This window comes from Balaenoptera borealis (assembly GCF_965194805.1).
Source record: "Balaenoptera borealis genome assembly, chromosome: 20".
Lineage (NCBI taxonomy): Eukaryota > Metazoa > Chordata > Mammalia > Artiodactyla > Balaenopteridae > Balaenoptera > Balaenoptera borealis.
In genome coordinates, this window is record NC_138879.1 from 8,416,536 (window position 1) to 8,442,049 (window position 25,514).

A 25,514-nucleotide genomic window follows, 5' to 3' on the forward strand; every position below is an offset into this window, starting at 1 on the left:
TGGGTCACGAAAGCAATTTAGAGGTTGCTACTAGTATTTAAAAATTGTGCAGCCAACGTCTTAGTGTGATTTTTTTTTTTTTTTAAATAAATTTATTTATTTATTTATTTTTGGGTGTGTTGGGTCTTCGTTTCTGTGCGAGGGCTTTCTCCAGTTCCGGTGAGCGGGGGCCACTCTTCATCACGGTGCGCGGGCCTCTCACTGTCGTGGCCTCTCCTGTTGCGGAGCACAGGCTCCAGACGCGCAGGCTCAGTAGTCGTGGCTCATGGGCCTAGTTGCTCCGCGGCATGTGGGATCTTCCCAGACCAGGGCTCAAACCCGTGTCCCCTGCATTGGCAGGCAGATTCCCAACCACTGTGCCACCAGGGAAGCCCTTAGTGTGATTTTAAGATCTAATAACTTCAGAAGCACAAATGCTCCCAACATACCAAAAAATGACATTTGAAAGGTTAGTTATCTACCTTTTAAACATGTTGACATTTCTTACCCAGATCCATATAACACCCCCGTCTAGTGGCTCTAGCTGATTTTCAGACTTTGGAAAACGACTCACGGGCGGATGGTCAGTGGCTAAAGGGACTGCCTTTGTGAGTCCAGCCTCGTGGTCGGATGAGCACTGGAGGCACACGTGACAGTCTGGACGTGACCGCAAGGGAGGTCGACCAGGTATCTGAGGCGCCCACAGGAGAGGACTCCTCTACCTGCTCGTCCGTCCAGACTCCGGCACTCACAAAGACTTAAAATGAAAAACACAGCATTCAAATGTCAGGAAACTAAGTATAAAAGGAATTTAAATAAGTAAATACTCAACTGATGTATTTTGTAGGTTTGTAGCATTTACACTTCTTCAGTTATTAAGACTTAAAACTACACTAAGACTTTGGGGGCGACCCTGTATCCCAACATGAAATTAAAGATAAATAGTGGTGTGTGTGTGGTTGATGTAGATACCGTTTTATAAAACTTCTGTGACTTTACAGACAGGGATGCCATTCAAATAGATTTCTTATTTGAGACTTCATGAAGTTTGGAAAACATTGCTGAATCGGCCATTTACTGTTTTCTGTCTGCACAGAAACCCCCTTCTTTCAGAAGATGCCCTTTGAAGCCTGTGGTCCTCGTGGTAACTGCCAGTCGGGCAGTCAGACCCCACCCCCCACACACACCACGATGGGCAGGGCAGGCGGATGTGACCCAGGGCCCAACTTCTGCTTGGGCACAAGGGACCTCTGGTCCCAGAACTGGGAGCTCGGGAGCTGCCCAGGGTCACCGGGGTGGGGAGTCCCTGGCTTTCCACCCCTGCCTCCCCTGTATGTGAGCAACTCAAATCCTGGTTCTGCGGAAGCTCACCTGAGCCCAGTTTCTGTCACCGACAGCCAGAGTCCTGACCACGGCCACTGTCTACCCACATCCCACTCCGCAAGCCCAGAACATCTCACGTTCTGCCAGGAGGCTCTTGCCTCTGTCAAATACCAGCTGCACAGCAGTGGGGGTGGGGAGGCGGGGCTGCTCCAGGGTGGTGCCCAAGGCCTCACATTTATCTGGGTTACTTACTGGTTTTCTAGACAACATCATAATAATGGAAAGCCTTCCATTATTTAAAAAAAAAAAAAAAAGTAAAAAAATCGCTCTTTATTGCATTTTGCCCTTATTTTATAAAAAGTGTGTAAGAGCGACTGAGACAAGGACGGAAACCCTTCTGGAGGCTGGGACTCTTTAGCCTCAGTCCAGTGCTCTCTGCTTCAAGATGGTGAGCTGCGTGCACGACAGCAAAGGAAAAGAATGAAGGGAGACCGTGTGCAAAATGCTGGAACCGCTCTGTCGAAGCCTTTGTCTGGAAGAGCAGTCCGTAAGGACTTTACTGGGAACTCCCTGGCGGTCCAGTGGTTAGGACTTGGCGCTCTCACTGCTGGGGCCCAGGTTCCATCCCTGGTTGGGGAACTAAGATCCCGCAAGCTGCACAGTGCGGCCAAAAGATAAAGGATTTTACCTGCGTACCTGCTCGCAACACATCCCATCTTTAAGTTCTGCTTTGGCAGGTACATACCTTATGCATTCAGGCAACACGATGGTGGGGGGCCCTAAGGAGGGGAGCTCAGCTGAGCCTGAGGGGCGCAGGGGAGGCCTTGGAAGGGACGAGAATCCTGAGCTGGGTCTGAGAAGAGCTGGCCAGGCATGCAGGGCCCGGACTAGAGAACTTACACAGGACAAGGCACTGAGGAGCGACCGGAAGCTTCAAAGTGGGGAGAAACAGGACGAGAGCTGCATTTGGGAGAGTATGTGGGGATGCACTGGCAAGACAGGAGGCAGGAAGGTTCAAAGCACAGGTGAGGGGGGTGTTCAAAGCGCAGCTGAGAGATGTAAGGGCCTGAACCCCCGAGAGGCTAAAGGAATTGGGCCCTCAGCTCTGTCTTTGCTGAATGAGTCTCAAAGGCCCAAGGCGACCCCTCAGGGCTCTCAGGGTCTGAGTCCCACTCTGGGGCTTGCTCTCCTGTGGCCAGTGGGGCAGCCGTGCCCCACAGCTCGGCCAGGACCAGGCCTGGAGGCAGGATGCACCCAGCAGCTGCTCAGAGCGCTGGCTGCAGATCTCACAAGAGGCCGTCACCACTGTTGATTTCTGGTCCATGCCCTTGGTCCTGAGAACGTTGCACGGTACCCATGCCTTAAGGGCTGCATTGTGTCCTTCCCCAAATTCATATGTTGAGGTCCAAACCCTCAGTACCCCCAGACTATGACTGTATCTGGAGAGAGGGTCTACAAAGAGGTAAGTTCAGTGAGGTTATTAGGGTGGGTCCTAATCCAATCTGACTGGTGTCCTTATAAGAGGAAATGTGGACACACGGAGAGAGAGCAGGGAAGCTTGCACACAGAGGAAAAACCACGTGAGGACCCAGCAAGAAGGCAGCATGTGCAACCAAGGAGAGAGGCCTCAGGAGAGACCAGACCCCCGACACCTTGACCTCACAGTTCTGGAGAAGATACATTTCTGTTGTTTAAGCCACCCAGTCTGTGGTACTTTGTTATGGCAGCCCGAGCAGACGAATACCCCAAGTGCTAATGAAAGTAAATCAATGTAATGAGAACTGTGAATTGGTGACACCCTCTGAGACTGACAGCTGGTGTCATCCTGGCTGGTCCCCAGAGCAGGCCCGGGATGGAGACCCCGCCCCGGTCAGCTCAGTGACCAGCGTCTCAGCAGGTTAGAGACTAGTTCTAACTTCACATGTTCTGGGCTACTTTTCTAATTCAGCTTTTCCACCAATGGAGGCAGGTGGAGGGAGGGCCTCCTGACAGCCTCTCCAAGGCCAGGAGCCCAAGACCGGAGTCCCCCAGAGGCCAAGAGGGGATGGGTGGCGGAGGGGATGGGAGGGGGCTGGTAGGGCGCACAGGGGCTTGGAAAGAGGCTTCTCAGAGGCCCCAGGGGCCACATGCATAGCTGACAGGCAGCGCGTCGCCACTTATGGCTGCCCTGGCTGATCCAGGCCCGATACACAGGCTGAAGTAGAGCAGAGATGGGGGGAGATAGAGGCAGAGAGACAGCTCTCTGTCTGTCTGTCTGTCTGTCTGTCTGCCTAAGGAGATGGGCCTGCCCTGGAGTCCTGCAAATAGGGTCTGCTGGACCCTGTGACCAGCCACCTGAGCTGCCTTCTGCTGTAGCTGCACCAACTCCCCTGCCCCCCAGTTAGTCCGGACTGGTTTTAGACAGGGAGGATCACGGCTCCACCAGGCAGGCAGAGGGGGAGGCCGGCCTGTCCCTCCCTCCCCCCGTAGGAGGCAACGACAGAGATAACAGGAAGCTCTCCGGGGGCCGCAGCATTCCCCGTGCGCCGACCCAGGCTGCCGCAGCCCCGCAGCCTGGGTCGGGCCAACTGACCCCTCCTTCTCCGGAGAGGGTTTCCTGGCGCAAGGGCTGCCTCCAGGCTCCCACTCAGGCGGGAGCGGGCGGGACATGGCTGGCACTCCTTCCAGAAGGATTCCATCAGGCAGTCAGGCCGTTCATCCTCCGCATTCAGAGGGGAACGTCGGCTGTGGGGCGAGCAGAGCCGGCGCCAGTCCCCGGGGCGCCGGCTCTGGGTGGGGAGGACGGGCCAGCGGAGGTCACGACCAGGCCGCTCTCTCCGCCCGCACCATCAAAACAACTCAGCCACCCTCGCTCCAGGCTGAGGCCGCTCAGGCCAGCTCTCTAAACCCACACGTGCAGCTGGACAAGGCACGTCCCCTGTGACAAGAAACTGAAGTCTTCTTTTCCCAAACTGGCCCCCTCAACGTGTCCATTTTATCCCTGCAGTCACAGCGTCTTGACACTCTATCACGGCGTGGGAATGTTGATTTTTTTTTTTCTTTTGTCCATGCCACACGGCATGCGGGATCTAAGGTCCCTGACCAAGGACTGAACCCGAGCTCGCTGCAGTGGAAGTGTGGCGTCCTAACCACTGGACCACCAGGGAATTTCCTGCTGTTTCCTTTCTATTCCGACTGCTGGACTCTGCCCGCCTTTGAGAGCCGCCTGGGATCCGCCCCCTCGTTCTCCCCACTCCTGTCTCAATCACTCAGTGCCCTCACAGGCACGGTGTCCTCGACTCCACTCTCCGCCAATCATCTGCTCTGAGGACAGCTTAAAACGCTGACTTCATGACGCTCTTCCTGCCAAAGCCCCATAATGACGGTTGCCATGTTCAATCCAAACAACCCCTGGCTTTCGAAGCTCTCCTGCTTCCAGACTCAGGGAGGTCAGTCTCTAAGGGCTTACTGGCAAGCGCCGTCCTCTCCCACCCACCACGCGTGCCATGGGGTGCGGGGGCGGGCTGGAACGTAGGGTCATCCTTGGGACCACAGCCTCGGGCACAGGATCTGTCCTTGGCTGTTCACCCCTGAGCCCCTCTCCTTCCTCTGTCTGGATGGGGTCCTCTGAGATCACAGGATCTGACCTGGACAGTCTTGAGCTCATGTTATTATTCTACCCGCGGTCGGCAGAGCCCTGGAGCCGAGTGGAGGGGCTGCGGGGACCACTGTGAGGAGGAGGGGGAGGGGCGGAGGGGCGGAGACCCTCACCCAGAGCAGTTCCGCTTTTCCCCTGTGCACTGGGCTTCCTCCCCTATAAGATTAAAGAGGGAAAAAGGTATCCGGGGCATTAAAAAATGTTAGAAAGCCACTGATCTAACATGGCTTCTACCCAGTACAAAACTCCAGTTGATAAAACCTTTGATGAACTGCTAGTTATCCAGTCTGTTTGCACACGTCTCGCATTGGAGAGATCACTACCTTACAGAGCCGTCTGCCTCTCCGGGGCTTAATACACAGTTCCAGGGATGCACTTGCAGCAAGGCCCTGGGCTAGAGGCCTGGGCGCGAACAGAAATAAGACTCCTGCTGCCCAGGGCAGTCCTACGAGGAGGCAGCACCTGCCTTTCGGCAGGAACCAACAGAGTTTTCTTTCCTTTTTGCTGTCATTGCAGCTTATTCATTCAGCAAGCTCTTTTTGGGTGCCGCTTGTCCGCTGGGCCTGTTGTAGGAGCTGGGGACGTGGCCATGAACGTGGCACGCAAGGACCCTGTTCTCATGTGCTGACATTCCACTGCGGCAGACAATGCAGGCTAAAATAAAAGATGATCTCAGCCCGTACTGAGTGCTGAGAAGGAAGCCAGCCGGATGGGACGATGTACTGGGGGGAATTTATATCCGCCAAGGTGGCCAAGGACACAGAGACTTGAAAGGGGAGGAGGAGCAATCTGTGAAGATCTAGGCTGGGGAAGAGTCTGCCAGGCAAGGGAGGGGCAGCGCCAGGCCTGGCGTGGGGGGGGGGGGCACTGAGCGGAGGGGGCGGGGCAGCTGGGAGAAGAGGCAGAGGGGCAGGCCCAGGGTCCTGCTGGGCCTCAGGGGCCCTGGTAAGAGCCCGGAATTTATTCTGTGAGCGATGGAAGGCACTGGGGGCTGTAAGCAGGAGAACAGGAGATGAGGCTTCTATGTTAACAGAGAGCACGCTGGTTGCGGGGTGGGGCTTGGGTGGGGTACGCACTGGAGGCAGGGAGACCGCTTGGGAGGTTACTGAACAGCCGGCTGAGCCCTGGGCTGGAGCGGTGGCCAGAAAGATGGGCAGACGTGGCAGCAGGCAGGAGGCCTTCTGGAGACACGGGTGACAGGACGGGCTGATGGAGTGACGGCGGGTGGGCGGGAGAGGGAAAAGAAAAAGCCAGGAAGACACGTGGGCTCTTGGTCTGAGCAGCTGCGGGAGTGGTGCTAGAACTCTCCATGGGATGAAGATCACTGGGCCTGGGGCAGAGGTGCAGGGCATGCCAGAGGGACAGAAACGAGGCACCCTTATCAGACATGACTGTCTGTGGTGCTCATTAGACAACGGAGGGGAGGTGTCCGGGAGGCAGCTGGGACGGTGCTGGGCTGGGTATATACATTTGGGCACCATCAGCCATAGACCAGGAGGCCGATCGTGGCCAGTGTATTCCGGGAGATGGCGGTGGTGGTCCAGGCCCTGATGTAAGTGCTCCACTTGACATCATGGGCAGGAGCTTTTCTAGCAAAGAGCAAAGGAGAGTATCTGCTAAGCCGCTGACTCAAGGGGCAGGGTTGTGGGGAGAGGGAGAAAGAGAGAGAGATTTAGGAGCTGCACACTGCCCCAGGGCATGAGGAGCCAGTCTGTAGGGCAGTGTATCCAAACATCCAGACCAAAGGGACCATCCCAGACTCTGACCTCAGATCCCAACCAGGGCACATTCACAAGCCCCAAACTCACTCTGTCTGGCTCAGGCATCAGCCTGCCAGATTCAATCCTATCAGATTAACAGTTTTTGGCACTGTTCCTATAAATCGGATTTAGGACATCAAAAGCTTCATTAAAAAAAATACCCTGAAGCAGCAATCAGGCATCTACCAGACCCTCAATCAGTGAGTATTAGGTTGAATTCTAGTCTCTACATTTCGGGATTAATAGAGAAGGTCAAGGACAGGGAAGAAAACTAAAGGACTGACCAAATCAGATCTGAGAGAGTCAGAAGAAGTGAAATCATTGTGTTGGGGAAAGCCAAGCTGAAGAATTTTGACCATGACTAACTCCAAGGGCAACAACAGAATGTAGGTGGCCAGCATTTAAGATCTCTTGAGGAGGCCTCCACCCAAGGAAGGGAAACCAGTTTTAGATCATGAGGAATAAAGACAAAGAATGGTCTGACCCTGGAGTAGGTTTACTGATCTTCATAGGAGGCCACTGGGCCAGAGGTATTTTCTTGTCTTGAGGTTGATCTCGGACTCTGAGCCTTCAGCAAGGAAGAATTTGGCTGGGAGAAAGAGTATTAAAACCAAGGTCACAGAATTAGGCCCTTGCTGAGACCAAGCCCAGGGTTGTCTCAACCAGACTGTCCAGAGGGTTAGCAATGTCTGCAAGGATTTCTAACTGGAAAATATTAAACACGAGCATGGACTTTCCTGGCAGCACAGTGGTTAAGAATCCGCCTGCCAGTGCAGGGGACACAGGTTCTATCCCTGGTCCGGGAAGATCCTACATGCCGCGGAGCAACTAAGCCCATGTGCCACAACTACCGAGCCTGCACTCTAGGGCCCACGAGCCACAACTACTGAGCCCGCGTGCCACAACTACTGAAGCCCACAAGCCTAGAGCCCGTGCTCCGCAACGAGAGAAGCCACCGCAATGATAAGCCCGTGCACCGCAATGAAGAGTAGCCCCTGCTCGCCAGAACTAGAGAAAGCCTGTGCGCAGCAATGAAGAGCCAACGCAGCCAAAACAAACACACAAAGAAAAAAACCAAAAAAAACACGAGCATGCGCGCACACACACTCTACCCAGGCCATGCAACAAGAGCTGATGACTAGAAAGCAAACAACCCCAGATTGTCACAGAGGGTATCAGACATCATTTTAGTTCAACCCCCTCATTTTGTAGATGGGAAGTCTACAAGGTTAAGTGACTTCCCCAAGTCCTAAGGCTATTCAGAGGCAAAAATATTAGATAAGCAAGTTCCATGAATTCTTGCACTGGGCTTCCTTCAGGCTATTTAATCTCATTAGCTATTCTTTAGCCACCTTGGCCAGGAGAAAGTGACGGATGCGCCCACCTCCCTGGCAAGAGAGAAGGAATGATTGCTATTAGCATCCCAGGCTTCCTGTTTTGGTTCTGATCAGGCAGCAGGCAATCAGAATGGCAGCCAACAGCTCTGTCTGTGCATCAGGGCCTGATAGGAGGAGGTTTCTGGACCCCTCTTCCATTTATCTGTCCTTAACCGAGTGCGGTCAGACTCAGGTTGTTCCAGAAATGCTCTGGCTACCAGGGACTTGGCATTTCTCAAAAAGAACGTCCACCAAGGGTCTAAGTTGGTCTCAGCCCTCCCACGCTGTGGTTTGGCCCGATGGTCTGGGAAGGAAAAGACTACAAAAAAGAAACTGTCTAAAAGTGAACACGCTCAATGTTTTATTTCTAACTCTCTGAAGGCAGACAGCTTTCTTCTTAAGGTATGTTCTTTAGGAGTTTACGTCTTCCCACTAAGTAGAAAAATTCTGACAGCTACGTTTTCTATGTGCAAACAAGACTCTGTCTCTGAAAGAATGAACAAAATTTAGCTATTAGGAAAGCCCCAACTTCTTTCTCATATGAAAAAAACTTATGAGCTTAAAGAACTTCACAAAACATACCCTCTTGCAGTTCTAAACGTTGAACTCTGCTTACAGCCCTCTGCGTCATCTTGTTTAGTTGATGTACATCATTGTGATGATTGTGAAGACATTATTCCTGTTTTGTGTTCAGCTTTTTTCCTTACTTATTTCTACCAATTTGCTTACTAATCAAATGTCCTAATTTATGGACATTTGGATTATTTCTGTTTCCCACCCCCCCCCCAGAAAATCACTAGATCTGATACAGACTGCTTGTATCCCCCAGAATTCATATGCTGAACCCCCAATGTGATGGTACTTGGAGGTGGGACCTAGGGGAGGCAATTAGGTTTAATGAGGTCATGACAGTGGGGGCCCCCGTGATGAGGTTAGGGCCCTTATAAGAAGAGCAAGACACCAGAGTGTCCTCTGTGCTGTGTGAGGACACAGCAAAAAGGCAGCTGTCAGCTGCCTGGGAAGTGGGTTCTCACCAGGAACCGAATCTGCCAGTACCTTGATCTTGGACTCTCAGCCTCCAGAATTGGGAGAAATAAATGTCTGTTGTTTCAACCAGTCAATCTACGGTACTTTGTTATAGCAGCCCGAGCGGACTAAAAGTGGTGTGAACAACTGTCAGATATCTGTTAGCCTCCGCTAAACTGGCTTCTGTTAAGAGAACAGAGAAGTGGAGTCATGCTGACATCACGAAGGTCAGGACACGAAAAAGAAAAAATGAAAATAAAATACAATAAAGAAAAAAAAATAAATGAAGCTCAGGACAGACGATGGGGGATGGGATTTACCTGCTTCTTGATCATTCTGGGAGGGCTAGGGGCTCTGCAGCTCCCGGGGGGCAGGCCTGCGGTGACAAGGCTGGTGACAAGATGGACCTAACAGCAAGATAACTTCAGATAAGGTGAACCAGGGCCCAGCTGCAGACAGACAGAGGAGGCTGTGCAGCTCAATTAGACCAGCACCCCTAGAGTGCCCGAAAAACCAAGCCGCTTCCTGAGAAACTCCCCACTGGGTTCCTTTTTCCTGACATTGTATGTTGGAAAATTCCAAACCTACAGAGAAGTTGACAGAATAATACAATGAACACTCATACGCCTTTTCACCTAGATTCACCAATCCTTACCGTTTTTCCACCCATCGTTGTACTCGCTCTCCATACACACCCATGATTTGTGTACGTGTGTGTGGGACTATTTGAATCATGACAGGTTTATCCCTAAATGTTTCAGCATGCATCTTCCTAAGAACAAGGACATTTTCCTCCATGATGGAAATGCAGGCATCACACTCAAGTAAGTGAGCATTGATACAACAAAATGATCTGATAAACCATTCAATTGACACATGATCCAGTTATCTCCAAAATATTTTTTTTCGTTTTTTAAAGTCTTATTAAGCTTGTTACAATATTGCTCCTGTTTTATGTTTTGGTTTTTTGGCCGCCAGGCATGTGGGATCTCAGCTCCCCGACCAGGGATGGAACCTGCACCCCCTGCATTGGAAGGCGAAGTCTTAACCACTGGACCACCTGGGAAGTCCCCCAAATATTCTTTATAGCTCCCCACACCCCCGCTCCACCCCCCCCACCCCAAATCCAGAATCCAATCAAGGATCAGGCATTTCATTTGTCTTTCCTGTCTCTTTAGTCTCCTTCAATCTCGAACAGTCTCCCTGCCTGTGACATTGGCCAGCTGCCTTATAGGAAGTCCCTACTCCGTTTCTGAGTAGACTGAGGGCCCGAGCACCAGGATGTCTGAGTCCTGGCACAGACAGAGCGATCTGACTGTAGTACTACTGAATGACACTTGACCCTTTGCCCGTGACCACTGTTTGGTATCCTACAACACAGCCTTGCTAGAATCCACATCTCCATTAGGTCAGAGGCCTGCAAATCCTAAAATCCTAACCTATACCTCAGCACCCAAAAAGCACTGTTTCCTGGGCTTAAAGAGGACCAGCTCCTGTTCTTGACGTTGTTCTCCATAATTCTTCGTGAGGGTGGGGCATGCCCACCCCCTCCCCTGCCCGCTCCCACACTAATCCCTCAGAGAGAAATGACAAGAGGTTTCATAATACAACCCTGCCCTGGCTGCTCTGCCCGCATTTCTTCAGTCCCACTTCAGCCTCCCAGCCCGTGGAGGGCCTTCACGCGACTCGGTTCTCCTGCGCCGAGGGGACGCTTCCCCATGACCCACAGCCGCAGCGGAAGACTGCCTCCCTGGGCTCTGGATCCTTCTCAATAATCAGCTTTGTGAGCGTGGGCAGCAGCTGCCTCAGGCCTCCCAGGCCTGGCCAGGAAGGAAGGCGATTGGATTAGAATGGAAAATGCAGGGGGGAGGGGAGAGGTGAGTTAAGTGCCCCTCTCCCGGGGCTGGGGCTGTGCCTTTCTGCTCTCCCTCCTCCCCCCACTCCCACTGCTGACTTAGTGAGAGGCTGGCTGACGGCGTCCCTGCTGCTTCCCCAAACCCAGACTTGAGTTATTTTTCCCCAGTGGGCCTTCCGGTCTGCTCTCTAGGATTGGGCAGTGTGATCATCAGAAGAAAGCAGTGGGACCTGCTCTCGAAAATGCCCAAGTCCATTTCCAGACAATTTCTAGCAGCTCCTTTAAGGGTAATCCCACCACCGGGAAGGCGGGGGAGTGGGTAACAGTGGATATTTGTGTCCCCCAGCACCTGGCCCAGGGCCTTGTGCACAGCTGGAGTCGACGGGGGCTTGCTAGCTCAGAGAGGGCTGGAGACCTGAACCCAAAATGGAAGGGCGAGACCTCCAAAGGAGGAAATGGACTTAAACTTAATTCTCCCGTTGGGTGGATCATGTCAGGACAGGCTGTGGAGAGGAAGGAGGGACGCACAAGCCTCAACTGTCACAGTCATCTGCTCTGGCAGCACACCGGCTCCAAGGCTGTGTCCACCACACGACCCTCCGTAACATGTCTAGTCCTTCGAAGCCCCCACTCGCCCTCACCGGACCTGCTTTCTCCCAGCCAGAGGCAAACCAGGGCTGCTTTTTAAAGAACCACTAAACCCGCTACATATCATATTGCCAAGAGCCTTAGAGGCCTTGTAGAAAGTTCTTTCAGAAGTGCTGTAACCCAGAGGATCGAGATGACTGAGCACCACTAAAGGACATTTTATTTATTTATGTATTTATTTATTCATTTATTTTTGGCTGCGACATGCGGCATGCGGGATTTTAGTTCCCCGACCAGGGATCGAACCTGGGCCCCTGCAGTGGAAGCGTGGAGTCTTAACCACTGGACCGCCAGGGAATTCCCTAAAGAACATTTTAAATTTCAGTCCAGAAGCTGCCTCTGGGTGAAAAGGGGCCACTGTGTTAACTCTAGGAGCAGGGCTGACTGAGAGCAAGTGGCAGCCTGGGAATAGCCCCTATACCACCCCTGTTCCCAAGAGAATCCTAAATATGGGAGCAAACCTAACACATCAGCACACGTCCAAACCCCACCTGCCATCACCACAGGTGAGGTCAGCAAGAACCGCAGGGCCTCGGTGCTCCCTGGGATGAATACAGCAGCTCTCAGGCTGGTTAGAATACACTCTGACACAATTAGTCACCCTCTTGTCAAGCAAAGCGCCTGCTCACAGGGGGTCTGGAACAATTACTCAGCAAAGAGAAATGCCTCCGCCCGGCCTCGCTGCTTCCTCCTCCCCGCAAGGGTTCTCTCCAGTATAAACCATTGTGTCCAGCAAAATTCAGAGTGGGCGCTGCAGACATCCTCACAACGTACCAAAGCAGCTTGCTCACGGTTTTGACCGTCCTGGCCATCCTCCCTTCCAAGAAAGGGAGCTCAGGAGTCAGAACAAGGCGTTCTGATCAGGGTCTGGACCCTTGCTCGCGGCCTGAAAGGGCCAAGGGGGCTGAAGTCCTGGGAAGGCGCGTGGCTTCACGCCTGGCAACTAGGCTTCCAATCTAAAGAGATACGTCGGAAAAAGTGTATCGGGCTGGGCAGAGGAGTGCCCACAAGCCATCAGACGCCCCTCTGGATATCCTGACGCAAGACGACGGCCGCGGGGTCAGGACAGAGCTGCCGGACTGCAGAAGCAGGAGGGCGGCTTCGGGGGGCTCAGCTGTGCCGCAGGAGGGCCTTATCCTGCTTCCGCACTGCACGCTGGCCCGACTGATCTGCAGCCCCTGGGGGAGTGTGCAAAGCACCGTGCAGTTTGGAAACGGCAATAAAAAGGACTGCAATTGTCCGGTGCCTTTCTTTCAGTCCCACCCAATGGGTTTCACACATAAATGACTCAGGAATCTGGATTTCAAATTAGCCTAAAAAGAAAAGGCAGCTTTCCTTTTTTCTTTCTTTTCTTTAAGTATTGTATTTTCCACTATCAAGACAAATGTCATTGCAGCCCTTGAAACAAGCCACATGCACGTGGATTTGGGAACCCGTGGGCTGGTGGGTGAGGGGTGGGGAGTGGGGTATGACCCGTGCCGGGGGAGGAGAGGCCAAGAAGAGGAAAGCCAGCCAGGCGACAAAACACAACTCCGACAGGCTCGGCGACACTTCGGGGGAGGGCGGTGAGTCTGCACGCCGGGACCTTCCCTTCCTGCCGTCCGCGGGCTCCTGCCCTCCATGAGGCAGCCCGGCCCAAGACTGGTGGCCCGGTTCTCGACTCTGCCGGGGGGCGCCAGGGGGCGCCGAGCCGCGGAGGATACCTGGCCCCAGAGTGGGAAGGGGCGCCCGGGAGGGCGGATCCGTACCTGCCTCTCCTCGGCGGCCTGCTCCTCCGCCTCCGCCGGCGCCGCCGCGGACTCTTCCGGCGGCGCGGATTCGTCCGGCGGCGTGGGCTCCCCCGGCCCCTCGGGCGCGGCCGCCGGCTCCGCCGCGCAGGGGCCGAGCGGCGCGGGCGTCCCGCTTGCCTCGGCCGGGGTCGTGGACTCCGGGGGCGCGGGCTCCGGGGTGTCGGGGCTCGCGGCCGCCCCGCGCCTCACCAGCAGCCAGGCAAGCAGCAGCGCCAGCGCGGTGGCCAGCGCGGGCAGCGCGGCCAGCAACTCGGCCGGCGCCTCCATCGCGCCGCGGCCGCCCGAGTGCCCGCCCGCTGGGACCCCGAGGGAGCGTGCCGCGCCGCGCCCCGCCCCGGGGCGGAGCCCCCGCCGCGCCCCGCCCCGTGCCCGCCCCCGACCTCCCAGGACCCGGGGTGGGGGTGGGGGTGACTCAAGACGCTGGGGACCAGAGCCCTGGCCCCTTGGGAAGTGCTCCTGAGGCCCGAGAAGGGCCAAGCTCTCCCTGCCCGGGCAGGCCCGACGCTTTGGGCTTAGGCTCCTTTTGAAAAGCAGTTTGAAATACCCAGTACTCCGGGGCCCTTTCGGCATCATTTTAGACCCGCGCAGGTCATCTTAGAGCACTTTGGAATTGCTAGTTGGGGAATGCTAAGGGCCAAGTAAAGACAGGAGGGTTCACTAGACGGTAGCTCTGGACTGCCTGTAAGACAGTGAAAACACCAACTCTGCTTACTTTCAGCCACTTTATAGACACGTCACCAGCTGCTTTTATTCCTTGGGGTTGCTTTGATACATTTTCACAAAGAGGACGTTTCTAGGTGCTGGCCGGTGCAGGCCCCTTCCCGGTCTGGACCCAGCAGCCTTCCACACAAGCCTCAGGGTATGGAGGCTGCCCCCAAAGACGGGCTTCAGGAATTCAGCACCAGGTGCTGTGGGTCAACTCTATTTCCCCTACTGTCTTTCTTCTTCGCGTAATTCTGGAACGTAGGAGGGTGGAATGAGGGAAAAGAAGCCTACTGTTTTTGTTTCTCCAGACCCTTCCAGGGCTCTGTCACTGAACAGTGTATGTTGGAGACAAATGCATTGTAACCGAAAACTTTATTTCCTACCTCTCCCAAACCCTGCTCTAGTTATTTTTAAAAAACAAGGAGTGGACAAAGTTTGTAAGGTATCATGCCAAACACAGGCCTAATATTGAAAAACCGGGGTTCCGGTTTTTGTTTAGGATGCATTTAATATTTTAGAAAACGTACAGTGATATTTGATGTAAGCCAAGATGCTGGAAGGAGTGCTTTTTTTTTTTTTTTTTTTTTAAAGAATTGCTTATTTCTTCTTTTTTCTTTGGCTGCGCCACACAGGGTGAGCTTAATCCTGCTGCATCACATAGTACTGGGGGGACACGCAAAAGGAATTTTAGTCGCAGTTAATGAAGAATGCCCCACAGCTATAAAATGTGGAGTGAGGTTTATCTCTTGGCTACTGGCTTTTGACCAGGGGGCACTTTCAGCCAAAGTGTTTGGGCCTTATTTTTGTCACCTGTCCACCTTGTTTTAAATATACAGTTGACCCTTGAACAACATGGGTTTGAAGTGCATGGGTCCACTTAGACGCGGATTTTTTTCTATAAACGCATACTGTGGTGCTACACAATCCGAGGCTGGCTGCAGAAACCAGAACCACAGAGGGCTGACTATGTTTTTCTTGAATTTTCCACTGTGTGTAGGGAGGGTTGTTACCCCTAAACCCTGAGTTGTTCAAGATCAAGTGTATATCTAAGAGGTCCTATTGTGCAGACAAACTCAGTACACTTTATTGACTTTCAATGAGTAAGAATGAAAACAAGGACAAGACAATGCAAACAACCCAACCCCAAATCAAGTTGCTTTATTTAAAATGATGAACAAGTTTCATCCCAGTGAAAAGTTAAAAATGCCAATCCAGTTGCAGCCCCACCGGCATTTGGTGGCGGACCCCACAGGAAAGACCCAAGCAGAACTAGGAGGTGCTCAGGGTGCTCTACGTGACCCCTGGGGAGGCACCAGGCACTCAGGAGACAGTCCCAGTTCCTCTGTAGTGTCCAGTCCCCGCGGAGACAACAGGCAGGCGGGGCCGGTTCTCCTGCTCCGGGGAGAGCAGAGACTGGGGCCAGATGCTCCAAGTTTTTGAACTTGAATCATGAGACGAAGTTGAGAGCCACCTCTGCAGTTTTGCTGCATACAATGTAACATCCGTGTAACATTATGACAGAAGCCGGGGAGGGTGGAGTATAAGGAGAAACCAGACTCCACATGGAACCATCAGCGGGACCCAGTACACAGCAGGAACAACTTATTTGTGGAAATGCTACATACAATTCAAGAAACCTACAGCTGCGTGCTTATATGCCTACTTCCTAGACAGTGCTTTTTACAACATTTACTGCAAAACCCTCGTTCCACCCCACACTCTTTTCTGGAGTCTAAAGCATATCAAGGCAGAAACTCTAATAAATGTGTAAAGCACTTGGACCAGCAACTTTCTTGCTGATCCTTCGTTTAAATACCTTTAGCTGATTCACAAAGAAGCTGCGTCCTACGTTAAAAACACAGCTATGATTATAATTATGTTCTTTTATGAAGATCTCATAAACTTGCATTTAGTAAGGACTAAACTTGCTTTTCTGGTCACGGAGATGGACGTGCATGGCTCTACCCACTCTGACCCGTGGCCCTTGTGAACAACAGCCAAGTTCACTGTCTGTGAAGCTCCACGAGGTCAGGGATCTGGGTTTGTCACTGTGGCGTCTACAGCACCTAGAACAGTGCCTGGTGCTGCAACATTTGTTGACTGTTTTAATAATTAACAAAGGGGCATCTGCAAGCGTGAGCAAAACGTGAATAACGTCCCTGCTTTTGGTGGCTCTCCCCTCAAAGGCATCACCCTCAACACAACAGCACTACTGACCCCAGAGGCACCTGTGTGCAGCACTGGCCACCTCGGGCTGATGGTAAAGCCTTTGGTACCTCCCTCATCCCCAAAGACCCAGAGCCCTCCTGATGTCCTGGGTCCCCCGCTCTTGTCTCGCCCATCCCACTCCTCCTCTACAGTAGTTATTAGTCCAGATCCTTTCTTCCAGGACCCAGCTTGTTGGTTTTAAGATCAGCTGTCGTCTCAGAAAATAATCTCTAAAAAGAGTTTAATGTTATATCTTTCTCCTTACTATCCTTGACACCACTCAAAGGAGTAGCTCACGCCAGGTGGGTAGAAAGGTTACCTTTAGAACAGATGGACCCTTGGTTCCTGCTTCCTACCTCACCGTGATCACCCAGCCACACTTCACCGCTTTCTGTTTCCCCACCTTGGCCCTGCTTTGCTTCCACAATGGTGTGTTTGCCTGGCCCACAGTGACAGTAAAAGGGGGGCTGCTGAATCTCTGGCCTGGCTAAGACAACGAAAGAGTGTCCCACAGTCATTCGTGTGGGGTGGCGAGACCCAAACGTAATCCGTGCTACCCAGGCACTTTCAGGAGAGGTGACTACGGGCCTGTCAGATGGGCTGGATCCCTTATATCTGGGTATTGTTTTTCAAACAGGAATCACCTTTGGCATCTGGGGAAGTAAAACTGGGTGACTAGTCTCTCAAACCAAACTTCCACTTTACCATCCCTGCTGCTGCAAATGCATCCCACCACGCCCCCTGGTGGCAAGAAGCCTGCTTGGTGGTTTCATCCTTTAAACTGAAGTGGAGGGAGGCACAGTTGGTATGGATTTTAGAGGAAAAGGAGTGAGTGTGACAGCCCGGTAGCAACACTGGGAAAAAGAAAAAAGCATTTTGAAGATGTCAAGAAAACTTTTTTAAAAACGAGGAGGAATGCCATTCAAATATGAATAAAATCTCTCAGGGTTTGGATCTGCTCACAACCACAGACACTGGAGCCAGAGGGCCAGGGAGGGGGAGTGGCAAGTAGAGTGATGCTAGGAAATGAGCAGACGTTCCATCCAACCCGGACACGTGTTTTGGTTGGCATTTCAGAATGCAGAAAATTGGACGAAGACAAAATAGGGGACCAGCCTTCTAGAGTAAAAGCCACACGACCGACCCAGAGAGTCAGGAAGTGATAACTGGTCTATCAAACATGGAACACGTGGCAAAGAAGCGACCAGGATTCCCCTGATCACACCCGCCTGAAGGGAGGATTTTGAGAGACAACAGCATACAACTCCAGCCACCTGCCCACATGCCTCTGCACCAGTGAAGCTCCCCGGCCCCAAGCTGCTGGTGCCCTTCCCTTCCTCATTCCAGCCCAGAAAATGCTTTTCACGGGGGCACGCCCTCAACAACCCCCTCTTAGGGTGAATTTAGGGACAGATGAAGGCAAGGAGGTGAACTGACAGGGCAAGAGATGGAACCCACTGGGCAGTCCCTAAGTACTTAAACCAGAGTTATTTAGAAGCCTAAACAGATCCCAAAGGCCAGACGCACCACCTCTGCATTTATTCCCAGCAGGTAACACGATCCTCACCTAATGTCTGCAGGGCCAAGAAGTGGGGACACTATCATGAACCCTCTTACAGAGTGAGAGCTTCTGACTTATGGATCACGTGGTGGGAATGATGGCGACAAATCTTTTAAGAACTTGGCTCTGTTTATAATTTAAGTTCTGTGATGACAAAATTATCCCTGGACTCTAACAGCCTCTCTCATTGTGGAGAAAAAGTAATGAATCCTAAGATAGCACTAGGCAGTGGTGAATGGCCGGGTTACTGCCACCGAATGCGTTTTTGGACGGACGACGGCATACAGGAGGGCGGCACACTCGTGGTCCTTCTTACACGTAATCGCTTCACACAGAACTCACCGCTCACCACTCTCGGCGTCTCTGCTTGCGTGCAGCCGGCCACGTGGACGGCGGGAGTCCCTCACCAACACCAGCGAGGCAACAGATGCAACAAGGCATTCAAAGGATCACAACCCTCCAGCCTTGCGGTCGACCAGCTTGGTTTTAAAGGAGAAGCACAGCACCTTCTCGCCTGACATCACGGAGGCCTTCGGTGCTTCACTAAGCATGCGGAGTTTTTTAACTTCTTGACAATCTAGTCTCAGTAAGCAGAAAGAACAGCATTTGACCGGAGACAGGAGCTTGGGCCAGAGAGGATTATCCAAATTCAAAGAAGGCAAAGGAGAAGGTAGGAGCAGAAGACAGGAAAACTGAGTTGGGTGGCCGCCAACAGCTCACGTGGGAGCCACTTCAGGGAGAGCTTCTGCTCAGGGGTGAGCACGGCCTCCACAAGTGTCCCTAATCCTGCCAAGGAAAGCACAACTGCCTGTAATCAGCATGTAGACAGCACAGCTTCGGCAAAGCTGGAAGGACATGTTAAAAGTAGGACCCCCAGAACCCCAGGTTGATGTAATGGCAGGGCTTTCTCTAAAAACTTTTCTTGCAAAGTCACACCCCAAGGGCAGATATAAGTCTACAATATAGAAAAAACTTAAAAAAGCAAGAAGAGAAATCTAAGTATGCCTGGGAAAAGGACAACATGGGTTGAGAAATGCACAATCTAGTCTGATAAATTCACTTGATTAAGACACCCTAATTTCCCCCACGGAATTCCAGCCAGACCCCAGAGAATGAGGAAAAGACGACAGAAAGGAATGTAGGTCCTGTTCATCACATTGAAGCAAGCGCCAGGCTGCTTGGAGATACAAAGAACGTAACAGGAACGTCAGCTGCAGCAGTCAGGGACTTCAGACAGAATCCCACAGGCTTCAGTATTTCACTACCTTCCTTGAAACCTCACCTTTTTTTTTTTTTTTTTTGTGGGCCTTGTCGGGCGGCACGCGGAACTTCCCCAACCAGGGATCGAACTCGTGCTCCCTGCATTGGAAGCTCGGAGTCTTAACCACTGGACCACCAGGGAAGTCCAAAACCTCACCTCTTAATGCTGCCTACAGTTGACACTTCAACTAGCAGCACACGGACAACAGGGTTCTGGGGTTTAAAGACCCTGGACGCACGCAGAGTCACCAGACTTCAGTGGGAGCCTGTCGTGTGCCCAGCACCAGAGCAGGTGCTTGCAAAAAGATTAGCTTATGGATTTTTATCTCAAGTTTTAATTTATTTAGATCCTATAGGGTTTAAAACAAAAACAAAAACAAAAACCCATTGGAGACATGATTACGATTTTATGAGGAATCTGCAAGCGCTCAAAGCAGCAGTGGCAAACGGGGAGAAAAAGCAGGAGGCCACGCCTCAGGCTCTTCAGAAGATATGGGGTAACTTCTCAGCATTCTCTTCCTTTCCTGCGGTAACTGTCACTTCCCCATCAAGGGCACCCACCAGCGGAATCACTATCTTCTCCCAAGATCATGACAAGAAGAGCAACAAGGGGAGCTTCTGGCATTCTCCAGGAAAAAAATTTCCAAGATATAAAATGAATTTAACTTTTATTATTAAATAATGTAAAGGGTTCCCTTGGCACCATCCACATAGATTCTCGCTCTTACGCATAAAACAAGCCACGTTCACTTGCATCGGTAGCGGAGAAAAAAGCTACGGTAGCAAATGCTAAGTGACTGGACTCCCATTCCCAGAGCCTCCTCATTCTCTGGCTTTTGCTGGCCCTCCCGGGTCTGCGGGATCCACAAGGCTGCCCCCCAGGGCCCCGCCGCAGGCTGCAGGCACGTCCTTGCACACAGACGACAGCCACGCGCGGTCACCTGGAGGAGCTGCGCTCTTTGCTCACACAGTCGTCCTGGGAGGTGGTGTCCCCGTTTCCCACTGTGCTGCACGTCCTCCTCTTCTTCCTGCGGTGCATCGTCCCCTCGCCTTCAGAGCCAGACTCGCACTGGACACGGGAGGAGAAAAACAGGGGTTCGGTCGGATGCAGCCCAGTTCTTCGCTGAACGAACCTCTGCCCTCAGGAGACAGCGCGATACTGTCCACGCCTCCCTGAGGCAAAAGGGCCATTTAGGACACAGTCGGGATATCTGCCTCCTCAGACCCCGAGGGTCCCTCCAGTGTTCTCTAACGGCAGGGTTGTTTGTCTGAAATCAAGATCCCCCTCTAAGACTGTGTGAGAGCCAGCACTTTGCGATGGCATCGTGGAATTTCACTGCACAGCACGTAACACTCATAAAACACACGGCCTCCTCCAAAGAGGAGGCAGGATCAGTGGATCACACAGTCATGAGACAGGCATTTCATCTGCTAAAAGCACGGATGCTCTTACCCAGTACTGTGTTAGCTTAAACAAGGTGACTGAATTTGCTGAGTTTCTAGGCTTATAATTTACTATCCACAGGGGAAATTCCTAACGTGGGCCTTGAGTTTGGAGAATTCTTGGAGGTTGAATCCCGACACCACTGTCCGCTAGCTGTGTGATCCCGCGTCATTTACAGAATCCCCAGATACTCCTCTCACCTCTAGAGATTATTGTAATGATTCACTAATATGTGCAAAGCTATAAAATGGGCAAAATTCACCCCGCAGCAAGCACGTGGGCAGCTGCAGTTCTTGCAAGAAAGTGAAACACGTTGCCATCGTTCTCCCTCCCGGGCAGGAGGCGGGAAAGTCACATCTGGTTTTCAGGGTGACCTGCCCTGGAGGCCCGGGCAGCGAGCACGGACTCACCTCCGAGTCCGAGTCGGACGAGCTGGAGCTGGAGGAGCTGGAGGAGTCGCTGGAGCTGTCGGAGGCGATGCCCGTGGACTCCTGCAGGTCGACGGAGTCAGCCAGGACCGCCAACTCGGGGTGCTCCTGCTTCAAGATCCTGAGAGACAAGACGCGTGTTCTCAGTGCTGGGACAGGCGGCGACACCCACACACAGTACCCCAGACTCAGAGCTGAGCCCTGCCTCTCCTAGACGTGCCTGTACAGTGGTGAGGACACACGGATCCACAGGCTGGGGACAAAACCCCACATGCTGTCCAGGCTTTCCTGAAAGGACAACTAGCCACACACAACTCGCTACCCCCTGTGCAGACGACACAGACGTGCTGCTGAGACGTGAGGCAAATCTTCCTTGCCTTAGTGTCAGTTTTCCCCTCGGGAGAAACAATCTCTCTCGCTCGTAGTTTTTCCTGAACCTTTCCTGGCTGCTGTTTTTTAACCTCTCCTTTCCACAGCACAGTACTTAATGATGGGAGCGGGGCTTGGTTACATTGGTTTGTAAGAGACAAGGAGTATCAAGTTAACAGAGAGGGTCCCCCCTCACTGGGAGATGAAGCTGAACGGGGCTGTCAAGGGCAGCAGGCAGCCCTCCCCTGTGGAACCTATTCCGGCGGCCGCTGCAGCCAGGGACAAAAGACCTGCTGTTCAGGACGGCCTTCAGCATGACCGAACGGCAGCACGCAGCAGCCTGCGGGACAGAGTCAGTGGGCCTCAGGTGCCCGAGAGTCTGGGGAGAACAAAGCCACCACCCTTGCTGGCCCTCTCAGCAGGGGGGCTGAGCACTGAACAAGCCAGAATCCCTCTCTTACCCCGAGAGCTGGTCCCTCCAGGTCAGGGTTGGGACACAGTGGCACGGGGTGGCTGGGGGTGGCTTGCACTGCCGCTGCCCGTGCTGTATCTGTTCTGTGGATAAACAGAGAGCTAAGTCTCCAGGGCGGTCACCTCGCTCACAAGAACTGAAGGTCATAACTTCAAATGGGAATAATGCTTTGCGGTAAGAAAAAGAAATAACCAAAATAAAACCCAAACAAAATGGCTTCCTTTGCTAGTGCTAGCTCTGGGAAACAAAACAAAACAAAACAAAACCAAAACCAAAAACAAAACAGAAAACGAGGAACCATCCCAATTATGACCATGTTTTGACTGACTGGCTTCAATCAAACATGCAGTCTTACCCTGTCACCTCAAGGCTGGCAAACATCCTGAGAACTAGCCCTGACCTTGGACCCAATCTCCTCTACCCGTGAGGTTCTGCGGCCCCAGCTTTTCCCAGGCCTGTCTAAAATCAGCACATGTTATTGCACCAGTGGACTCTTTCCATTTTATCTCTGGGGTAGAAGTTGGAACAAAGCAAAAATAAGAAAAAAAAAAGGCTCTCACCTATACCATTTCCTTGATAACTTTGGTCTCCCTCTTACCGTCTTGTGCCAGACAACAGGGAAGTTGGTGCTGCTGGCAAAATTCTGGGTAATGGCAATGGTGGTGTCAAGGTTGAGGACAACGTGCCACCAGCCTCCTGAAATCCAACAAGTAAACAGTTAAACAGGATTGGTTCTACACACAATCGCTCCATGACATAAACTTCACATAACAAATAACACAAACTTCAGAACCTGGGGATTCCTGTCCACAAGGGAGAGCTTTAGAGACACAGGACCCAGCGAGGTAAATGCTCCTCCTGAGGGCAGGACTCACCAACGACCTGTTTGTGTAACGTTTTACTGAAGCGTGGCTGCACCTGTTCGTTTATGGATTGCACCTGGCTGCCTTCCTGCCACTTGGGCAGAGCTGAGCAGTTACAACAGAGACTAGCCAGCCCGCGGTGCCTAAAATATCTGTTCTCTGGCCCTTTTACAGAATAAATGTGTCAAACCCTGTTAATCCAAAGCTGTGACCAAAACTGTAATGGCAGCAAGTTCTTCAGTTTCTAGATCGAGGATGCCCATCTTAAACACCCTTACTTCCAACACTCAACCTATCAAAACAAAGTGTAGTTTTCAGGTGTGGGATTTCCTGCCTCTTAAGTCACTATTTCCTGCCTCAATCCACCCAGTGCTACACTGATCAAAAACCCCATTTATAGAAATAAGCACAAGTCACTGAACATATTCAATAAACAAAGACACTAAGTATCTACTAGGAATAAAAATGAATAGGCTCTCTACATACAGGAAGTTTATCAATAGTCATTATACATCCAGGTTACAAGAAACGTGGCCAGCAGCGCCCTGAGCACGTGACCACACAGCAACACATCACGGTCAGAGGCGGGGACCAGTCACTTCACCCAGAGTCAGCGTGCAGAGGGATTTCTTTGACTCTCTCGATATCGTTGTGTTCCAAAAATTACAAATTACTGAAATCAAAGAATGTACTTTCAGTTCATCTGTACCTGGTACAAAGACAGTCTCTCCTGGTTTTTGTAAGACCTCCAGGGGTTTGAATTCGGGTGGCCAGGTTGGAAGCTGTGTCCGGGGATAGATGACATTAAACCAAGTAATAGCTTCATCTTGCTGGTTCCCTCCTTCTTCTCGGGTCACCTTGATGAGTTCCCTGGGGGTGCTGGTAGGGAACAGGCACCAGCGCTTGTGGCCCTGAACTAAGGCATTCCAGGCACTGGTTCCCAGAGGGTCGATGTGAATTCCGGTTCCAGAGCGTGGTGGGCCCATCACAAACCACCTAAAGGATGGAAACATCCAAGATGTGACGTGGAATTTAACCACACGTACACACCGCAAAAGAAGGTTTAATTTTATACAAACATTATCGTTATTTCAAAGACTACACAGATTCTGGTACACAGAAATGCTGAGGGAATTGTGCATGGACTGATCCCTAACAGAAAAAGGAAAAATCACTGACATGTCTTACTGCTGGACTTTAACTATTAAAACATCCCTTAGAGATCACTGGTTCAACTTTGGGTGCACGTTTGAATCACCTGGGGAGCTTTCAGAAATCCTGATGCCCAGGCGACACCAGGCAGGAGGCCCTGGGCAGGCACCAGAAGCCCTCTAAGTAAGTGCCATGTACAGCCAAGAGAGAACCACTCACTGTTTTGGAAATAGATTAGCTGACTGCGCTCAGCTGCCCCTGCTGCTGTAGACAAGATTATAACCACATCACTGCCCAGTATTTACCTGTAAGGGGGCCTGCGCTTCTCCCCCGCATACTGGAAAAGGTCATCGGTGAAGAACTTGGGCACCTTGTAGTCTTCCAAAAGTTTCCTTCTTTTGGGGTGTTCCCCATAGCTGCTGTCAAAGATGTAAAGGGGGCTGTCATCTCGGGTGCTCTCCATGTACTCGATGTAGTATTTCATCTTCATCTTCACGGAATAGCCGTCGTTATCCTCACCACACTTGAATTTCTGGTTCCGGTATTTCCTTTTGAGGCGCTCCAGAGTCCATTTCTCCTGCGCGGACCAGCCCTCTTGGGCATTCAGCAGAACCACGGGCTTGTACGGTCTTTCGTAACGTTCCACAAATTCACCCACCGACAACTGTAAGGCGTCTGCTCTTTCCACATTGTCCTGAGGGAATCAGAAAAGACCTATCGCATTAAAGAAAAAAAAAAAAAAAAAAAAGTCCGGCGGCAGTTAAGGGTGTCCCCCAAGGCCAATTAGCAATCACATACCCAAGGAGCCAGATTCTATTTCCGGCTCCTCTTAGGGAGGGAAAAGGACCTGCGTGCGTTCGGGCACTGCGCACCCAGCGCCACCGCATCAGGGAAGGGGGGCTTCGCGTCTTCCACTCGTGGCTTTTGACAGCCAGGGTCCCTAGGGCCCCGCCGCCCAAAGGGATACAGGGGTGACAGGCCTCGTGAAGGGCGTCAGGGGCGTGGGACTCCAGCTGCCTCGGCAGGCGCGGCTGCGGCGCATAGGAGGCCCACCCTGGGCTCTGGGCCCCGATGACCCCGACCTCCGCGGGGTGCGGGCGAGCCCATCGGAATTCCAGGGGCCGTGCTGGGCGCGGACCCCGGCCCCGGTAGAGGTGCGCAGCTCCCGGGGATGCCCGTGCCCCGCCCGGCCCGCGATCGCGGCCCGCTCACCGCAACGGCCGCCGGGTTCAGCGAGAAGCTCTCGTAGTAGTTGTGCCGGATCCAGTCCAGAGAGTCCTTCAGCTCCGGCCGCGCACTCCGCTTGGCCTCGCGGATCCGCTTCTTGCTCTTGTGGTTCATCCTGCAGAGTCACCAGCTGGTTCCGCGACGACCCCGGCGCAGCTCGCTTCCTGCCACCAGTGCGTCCCCTCCCCGACCCGGGCGGCGGCGGCGGCGGCACCAAAACGTCCTTCGCTCCGGCCCGGCGCCTTTAAAGTCGCCTTCCAGAAAATTCACTCCCTAACCACCTCCCGAGCCTCGGGTTGGGCCTGCGTCGGCCGTCTTCCCCGCCCCCCACAGCCTCTTGCGATAAGCCATTGGCCTCCGAGCCTCTGGGGTCCGCCCCCACACAAGCCGAGTCTCCGCCATGTTGGGAAGGTCGAGACGGTCGAGGCACC

The 25,514-nt window shown here is 52.6% G+C and overlaps 3 protein-coding genes across 24 annotated transcripts in view; 1 reads left to right on the forward strand and 2 right to left on the reverse strand.

Annotated features, from left to right (window-relative positions):
* Positions 1–13,721, reverse strand: part of MXRA7 (matrix remodeling associated 7) — a 30,271-nt gene extending 16,550 nt beyond the window's left edge. For 2 of the 4 annotated variants that reach the window (XM_082371253.1, XM_082371255.1), the window contains exon 1: positions 13,353–13,718. In XM_082371253.1, the coding sequence (XP_082227379.1) occupies positions 13,353–13,661 (309 nt within the window). In that variant the 5' untranslated portion in view covers positions 13,662–13,718. Of the gene's footprint in view, positions 1–13,352 lie in introns of all 4 variants that reach the window. The other 2 variants (XM_082371256.1, XM_082371254.1) reach the window with 2 other exon arrangements.
* Positions 1–25,514, forward strand: part of METTL23 (methyltransferase 23, arginine) — a 143,845-nt gene that overhangs the window by 111,665 nt on the left and 6,666 nt on the right. For 4 of the 15 annotated variants that reach the window (XR_014238259.1, XR_014238260.1, XR_014238261.1 and 1 more), the window contains one exon: positions 10,080–10,094. The exons of 2 other annotated variants lie outside the window; for them this stretch is intronic. The gene's annotated coding sequence lies outside the window, so the exon portion shown is untranslated. Of the gene's footprint in view, positions 1–1,075; positions 9,189–9,862; positions 9,926–10,079; positions 10,095–10,279; positions 10,295–25,514 lie in introns of those variants that run through there. 9 more of the 15 variants (XR_014238264.1, XR_014238267.1, XR_014238268.1 and 6 more) reach the window with 6 other exon arrangements.
* JMJD6 (jumonji domain containing 6, arginine demethylase and lysine hydroxylase) lies at positions 15,229–25,459 on the reverse strand. 5 transcript variants are annotated; one of them, XM_082371223.1, is made up of 7 exons: positions 25,069–25,454; positions 24,162–24,550; positions 23,414–23,700; positions 22,402–22,537; positions 20,983–21,121; positions 20,070–20,197; positions 15,229–18,654 (listed from the first exon to the last, which is right to left on the reverse strand). In XM_082371223.1, the coding sequence occupies exons 1-7, from the start codon at positions 25,195–25,197 to the stop codon at positions 18,618–18,620; spliced, it is 1,245 nt and encodes a 414-aa protein (XP_082227349.1). In that variant the 5' UTR covers positions 25,198–25,454; the 3' UTR covers positions 15,229–18,617. The 5 variants fall into 5 exon arrangements, 4 of the variants coding, with proteins under 4 accessions (XP_082227349.1, XP_082227348.1, XP_082227351.1 ...); XM_082371222.1 differs by lacking the exon at positions 15,229–18,654 and adding an exon at positions 19,425–19,754 and having other exon boundaries at positions 25,069–25,455; XR_014238245.1 differs by lacking the exon at positions 15,229–18,654 and adding an exon at positions 21,831–21,924 and having other exon boundaries at positions 19,780–20,197.

Coding starts and splice junctions, on each gene's coding strand:
- JMJD6 (XM_082371222.1), bottom strand. CDS start 25,197: ATGAACCACAAGAGCAAGAAGCGGATCCGCGAGGCCAAGCGGAGTGCG. Junction 24,551..25,068: donor TGAACCCGGCGGCCGTTGCG/GTGAGCGGGCCG, acceptor TGATTCCCTCAG/GACAATGTGGAAAGAGCAGA. Junction 21,122..22,401: donor TTATCAAGGAAATGGTATAG/GTGAGAGCCTTT, acceptor CTTGTCTCTCAG/GATCTTGAAGCAGGAGCACC.